The sequence below is a fragment of the Lolium rigidum genome, chromosome 6 (genome assembly GCF_022539505.1).
Source record: "Lolium rigidum isolate FL_2022 chromosome 6, APGP_CSIRO_Lrig_0.1, whole genome shotgun sequence".
Taxonomy (NCBI): domain Eukaryota; kingdom Viridiplantae; phylum Streptophyta; class Magnoliopsida; order Poales; family Poaceae; genus Lolium; species Lolium rigidum.
This window is the reverse complement of record NC_061513.1, coordinates 48,176,927-48,183,871: the sequence shown is the minus strand read 5'-3', so window position 1 is coordinate 48,183,871 and position 6,945 is coordinate 48,176,927. Positions and strand designations below refer to the sequence as shown.

General features: G+C 52.2%; 1 protein-coding gene across 1 annotated transcript; it reads left to right on the top strand.

The window, feature by feature from the left end:
• Positions 1–2,278: 2,278 nt before the first annotated feature.
• On the top strand, positions 2,279–5,546 carry LOC124661074 (FBD-associated F-box protein At5g56370-like). The gene is made up of 3 exons (XM_047198936.1): positions 2,279–3,313; positions 4,824–4,967; positions 5,101–5,546. The coding sequence occupies exons 1-3, from the start codon at positions 2,279–2,281 to the stop codon at positions 5,491–5,493; spliced, it is 1,572 nt and encodes a 523-aa protein (XP_047054892.1). The 3' UTR covers positions 5,494–5,546.
• Positions 5,547–6,945: the final 1,399 nt, after the last annotated feature.

Below are 6,945 nucleotides of genomic sequence, written 5' to 3'. Positions count from 1 at the left end.
TCAGGACGCACCAGATCTAGCCAATTTGGCTTCGTTGGCCACGAATTTGGATTCCATGGAGGATAAAGGGTTGTTGGGTGAGAAGGCTCCAATCACTTTTGGGGAGGGGAGAGGACCCACAGTGGAGGAGGAGCTACGCCAGGGGAGGAGCAGGATCGAGCCAATGGAGAAGTAGGGAGGGGAGGTACATCGAGGTGGTTTGAGCCACACTTAGGTTGCACGAAAAATTCTCATTTAGTGGAACGTGTCTATGACTCACGGTTAAACAATAATGGTCTATGCATCTTCGAGACCTTGTTTATATCTAAAATGCCATCTATATTAAAATGGAGAGTGAAAGTGTAATGTGTACTCTGTGCGACCAAAGTAAATAAGAGGAAGAAATATGTGAACAAGGTAAAATGAAAATTCTCAATTGTTAGTTCTCGTACCTATAATGTTTTGTGTTCTGTATGTCATGTTCCGCATGAGAGACTATTCACCCCATATTTATTATGCTCCCTCTGTTATAAAATAACTTCCTCAACTTTTTTAAATACGAATTTACGTACAAACTAAAAATATGTCTAGATATAATCATATCTACACAAATTTATGCAACATATTTTATGATGAATGGAGTATATAAGATCAACAAAAAAGAAATTCAATGATACACACAACTAATTAATTTGAAAGAAAAATATGACAACCAATTGTCCGTTCGAAAGAGAACATGAACATGAATCAATGATTTTCAACTGAAACCCCTTCATTTGAAAACATCAAGACAACACAATGAGGCTCCAAAGTGACGTTTACTAACACGAACCACACGCAAGCTCTTTGTTGTCGCATACAACAATCGAAAGGCATATTAAGGACTCCCACACATGTGTTGCAGCTATGTAAACATATTTTTTTGCTAATATACTATAAGTATTTGTAAAGTATAAGAGCATCTCCAGTCGTGTTCCCCAAACCGTCCCCCAAAGGTATTTGGGGCGCGCCGAACAAAAAAACGTTCTCAGCCGCGCGCTCCAAAGGCTCTTTTTGTCCAGCGCGGCCTAATACGGTGTCCGGCGTCCCGAGCCCGTCCCCACTACACAGGGGACGCTCCGGGCAGGCCGGACACAACGAAATGAGAGGCGAGGAGGCGTGGGCCCGACGCGTCAGCGGCTCGGATGCTCAACCGCCGCCTACATAGAGACGGTGCAGTTGCCGGGAAGCGGAACCGTCGCATTGGCAACCGCGTCGACCGACGCGCCAACCGCCGGAATGGAGCGCGGACTCCTCGGAAGAGCAACCGCCGCTCTCTTCGACTTCTGCGCCGCCGTTCATCCGCGCTCAATAAGACCCGTACGTATGCGCTTTCGGATCTTCAACCGGCCGCCATTCATCCAAGCTTCCATCCGACACCTCCAGCGACGATGAGCTACATCTCCCAGCTTTCATCCGACACCTCCAGCGAGGGCAAGTCTGCTGGATGGCGCCATTGGTGGGACAGAACCCGAACGCCCAGCTGCAGCGACGATTCCCCGCCGCCAGTTGACAGCGAGGAGGAATGGTTGGGCATGGAGGAGGACGCGGAGGAGGAAGGGTCAGAGGAGGAGGCGGCGGCGGCCCGTGCGAAGGCGAAGGCGGACGCGAAAGCGAAGGCCAAGGCCAAGGCCATGGCCAAGACGCAGCCGGCGAGCACCAGCGACGACGAGGAGGACACTAGTTCCCCCGACGCGTTGGTCGACACCGCCTCTTCGGAAGAGGTGACGAGCAGGAAGCGCCACCGTGATGACGACGACGAGGTGGGGCCATCATCGAAGAAGAAGAAGTTTAAAATAATTTATATGTAATTTAATTATGTTTTTTCGAAGTTTTATATGTAATTTGTTTATGTTGAACCGATTTGAATATTAGTAAAGAGTTTTCTTCTATCCATTTAAATTATTTTTAATGTTTGAGAGCGGCGTTTGGGGGACGCGAGCGGGAGCGACGTCCCCCAAACGCGGCATGAACAAAACACGTCCCCAAACACTCGATTCGACGCGGTTTGGAGACAGTTTGGGGGACGCGACTGAAGATGCTCTAAACTTATTTTTAAAACATATAAAGACGATGCTTTCGTATTTGCGAGAGCTTTCTGCAATTTTTCTAGCAGGTCACTGGCCATTGGACTGTGGTCCGGTGAAGTGTGAACAGACTCAACCAAACACACACACACACACGCACCAGTTTTGCCCCCGTTCTCGCCCAAAACCCTCTCCCCTCCTCCTCCGCGTGTTGCGCGGCGGCCACGACCGCCATGTCCTGGCCCAGTTGTCCCAGCACTCACCCCGTCGGGGAGGACACGGCGGGGCCTCCGGCGACCCGGCACGGGCTGGCTCCGGAGACTCTTAGCCCCGACGACAGCGAGCTGCTCGAAATCCTGTACGCCTCCCTCCCGGAGCCGCCTGTCTCCACATTCCCCTCCCTCTGCTGCGCCGCCGGCGAAAACAGGGCCGACCGCGTCAGCCGCCTCCCCGACGACCTCCTCCGCCGTGTGGTCTACCTCCTACCCGCCAAGGACGGCGCGCGCACCACCGTGCTCTCCTCGCGCTGGCGCGGCCTCTGGCGCTCCGCGCCGCTCGTCCTCGTCGACACCCACCTCCTCCCCGCGGGCGATGCCGGGGCTCGGCCCGCCCGCGCCGGCGCCTCCTCGCGCGCCGTCACCAAGGCCGTCTCCGCCGCCCTCGAGGCACATCCTGGGCCCTTCCCCTTCGTCAGCCTCACCTGCAGTTTCATCGCCGGCTCCGACCGCCCCGTTCTCGCGCGCTGGTTCCACCTCCTTGCCACCAAGGGCGTCGAGGTGCTCGTCTTCTTCAACCGCCCCTGGCCCCTTCCCGGCCTGCGCCTCCCTCCATCGCTCTTCAGCTGCGCATCCCTCCGCCGGCTCTGGATCGGCGCCTGGGTGTTCCCGGACACTGCCACCCTCCTGCGCGGCGCCGCCTTCCCCAACCTCCGGGAGCTCGTCCTCGGCTGCTCCGTCATAGAGGACAAAGACCTCAACTTCGTGCTCGCCGTCAGCCCCTTGCTGGAGATCCTCGCCATATCCGGAATGCAGACCCTGCTGCACGCTCGTCTCGCTAACCCCAGCCTACGGTGCGCGCAGTTCTGCTTGTCCATCCTGGGGGAGGTCGCTGTGGTGGACGCCCCAAACCTGGAGCGTCTCTTCTTCTGCCATAATAATACTAAGAGCGTGAGCATGATAGTCAAGATTGGCCATGTCCCTAAGCTGCGTTTCCTGGGATACCTGGAGCCAGGAGTGCAAACTCTGCAGATCGGCGACACCATCATCAAGGTACGTGCGGTTCCATACCAACTCATTGCTCATTTCCATTTCTTCCCTTCATGATACTATGGATGGAACAAGATACAACACATAACTGGAAATTTCAAGAGGCAAACGCATAATTGCAGTTTCACACAACTGTTCGAAATTCACATTTAGGGGTGTAGTGGCTATAGGTGCCTGTTAAGAAGCTTCGGGATATTCATTAACTGATGACGCGAAAAAGATAAATACAACCAGCTGTAAGACGAATTTTGAAACAGGGGTACGCATTTAGCTATGTAGGAAAACATATGAGAAATTGCAACATCATAAACCATGAGGCAAACATATGAAATTCATGTCATTTGAATCTCTTGCTAGGAAAAATAAAACAATTTCGTTATTTAGAATGCAACACTTTCTTTTATTGGAACACATATAAGAGCAACCACTGGTTATCATTTCTTCATGATTAAAACATAATAAGTTATGCAGCTGCTATCATGCTTAATGTAGTGAAGTTCAACGGAACTACAACCTTATTTATCTAAATAGCTCATTCCTGTTTTTCATACATGACTAATGAAGAGAGAATCTGCTACACATTGCGGAGCTGAAGTACTTGAGGAGCCCAGGTCACTTAGCATCTAACATTTGAGGCTTTGGGTTCAAGTCCCCACTCTCTGTGAAAAAAAAAACCAGTTCCTACTTCATATTCTCTTGTTCCCAAAACCTACTGGCACCTTAAGCTTGGCTCCTTATGGCTAATATGATGATGCATCCAGCTGTTGTGTACAATGCATATATTTTTTAGTAGAACTATGGGGGGAAAGCCAAACCTGAAAGGTAAATTAATATGATACACACTAAATTCTGCCTCAACTACCTCCAGTGTGACCAATGGAACATTGGCGCGACCAACCTATGTTCCCTGCTCCTTTGTTCTGAAGATTGGATGAACATGTACTGTCTCTCTTCTTTACATTTGACAGAAAGTAATTATTTTTCATACCAATGAACTTTGGAAAGGCCCTTGAAATGTAATCGTGCAAATGAACTGCTATAACAATTGCAGTTGAAAATATTAATAGTTCATATCCTTATCCATTTAGGATTTCAGTGCCAAAACTGGAAAATCTTATTCTGTTAAATTGGATCTATTCCTGCTGAACTCAGCTTGCTGACACAGAAATGTATGTCGCTGACAATTTTGACAAGCTCAGGGAACCATTCCCTACATGTCATGTCCGATGCTTGAGGGCAGTCTTAAACCAAGTTTAGATAATCCAGTAGTAGATAGGGGACGGAGCAGCTCGTACCTATGAGTACCTTTACATTGTAACCAGTGGATCATCTTAAATGGATTATCTAAAATAACTCCAACACATAAAAGGTCTAGTACTCTGAGACGATCATCGTGTAATCACTGAAGTTAAGCATTTAGGGGTGGCTGCAAATACAGTTAACCGAATTTGTGAAAACTGCATTCCAGTCATGGCTGTGGGTGATTGATTTGTGCTGTTTCGGTGCATCGCAGGCTGGAACAAAGGTGAGCACAAGCACTACTGTCTCTAGCGTCCAGATGCTGGCCTTGCAACTGCAATTTGGGGTCCGCAGCGAAGTCAAGATGCTTCCCAGCTTCCTCAGATGCTTTCCTCGAGTCGAGACGTTGATTGTCGAGGTAACACTCCCCTCTCCCTGCCTTCAATCCTTCATGCGGCATTCAGATCACTACATCGCTTCAGATTGCTGCTGTGTAACCACCACAATGTGCAGCTGAAATTTTCTTTTGCTGACTTAAATTGCAGTCTGAGGAAACTCTTGAACCGACTAACAAACTCGGTGTCAAGTTCTGGAAGGACGCAGGTCCTATTGAGTGTGTCCGGTCGCACCTCAAGACTTTGTATTTCCGTGAGCTACACGGGACTCGTAACGAGTTTAAATTCCTGACGTTCATTGCGGAAAACGCACGGAAGCTGGAGGGGATGTACATTGTGGTGAAAAATTACTTAAGTCGCAGCGCCAGGGAGGCGACGGCTGCCAAACTGACGGATCTTAGGTGTGCTAATTGGGCCAGCAGGGACTACAAACTGTTATACAGGACCAGTACATTTGCTGGAGGAGGTACCCTTTGGAGCCTCGAACTGGGTACATGTCTATCGTTTGATGACCCTTTCTACTGCCACCTTGGAAGTTTCAGACTCTGACATGCCTTCATGTTTCAACACTCAAGATTCTGCTGCAAGTGTTTAGAGAGAGAGAGAGAGGGAGAGTCCTAACTCTAGCTAACATCAGTAGTTCTATTTGCTGAAGTCAGAGCATCTCCAACAGGCGCTGTAAAATCTGGCGCTGTAAACGCGCGATTCGGCGCGCTGTATACTGTTAGCGCGCGTGTTAGCGAATTTGCCCGCGGCAGAGGCGCTATTTTCCAGCGCGCGTTGCTGTGCGAAAAACGCACCTCCGGCAGAGGCGCTATTTTGCAGCGCGCGCGCGGTATAAAGTGCTAAATCCGACCGTTTTTTGAAAATTTAAATCGAACAAACTATGAAAATTTGATCGAAAATACGAATATATTATAAAAGTTCGACGATACAATGCGACATATATTAAAAGTTCTACTCGGAGGAGTCCCAGTTGAAGTCCGAGCTGCTCGGAGTCGTCTCCGACACCGGCGTTGTCGTCCACTCGAAGGAGGAGGAGGAGGAGACGACGACCGTCGACGGCCCTGCGCCGTTCTTCCTCTCCTCCGCCTTCCTCGCCGCCTTCGCGGCCCTCGCCGCCCTCCTCTTCGCGATCTCGGCGCGGCGCTTCTCGCGGGAAGCTTTTTTTGCCGCCTTCGCCGCCGCCTTCTCCTCCTCCTTCTTCTCTTTCTCCGCGTAGAAGGCCGCCGTGGCGGCGACGTCCTCCGGGAAGCGGCGCGCCCATTCGACGCGGAACGCCTCGTCGCGCTCGGCGATGACCAGGCGCTGCTCCAGCTCCCGCTGTCGGCGCTGCTCCTCCCGCGTGATCATCGGCGGCGGCGGCGCGAGCATCTCCGCCTGCTCGCGCGTGAACACGTCGTGGAAGTTCATCGCGCGGCGGCTGCGGCCCAGCCGCCACGCGACGGCGTCGTAGGCGCGCGCCGCCTCGTGCGCTGTGTCGAAGGTGCCGAGGCGGATCCGCTCGTCGCCGGAGCGGATCTCCGCGTCGAATCGGCCGCTCGGCCGCGCGCGGACGCCGCGGTAGCCGGAGGACGAGCGGCGGCGCGGCGGCATCTTCGCGTCGACGAGGAACGGCCGGAGGTGGAGCGGCGCGGGAGGGAGAGCGGCGGGGAGAGAGAGGGCGCGGGAGGAAGACGCGTGGGAGGAGTGGCAGTTGGCCGCTTCGCGCGTGTCGTCTATATAGCGCGCGCGGCAACGCACGCGGCAGATTTCCCGCGCGGGATAGCGCGAAAGCGCGCGGGCGGTAAAATTTTTAGCGCGCGCGCCGTTTTCCCGCGTCCGCTGGAGCAGCGCGGCAGCGTCCGCGCGCGCCAAAACGGCGGTTTTTTTGCCGCGCGGTACCTTTAGCGCGTCTGTTGGAGTTGCTCTCAGACACTATTTTGGTTTCGGTGATAGTACATCACAACATTCTGAAAAGCATGCGGAGTCAATTTAGTTGGTAGTAACAGGGAATCAGAC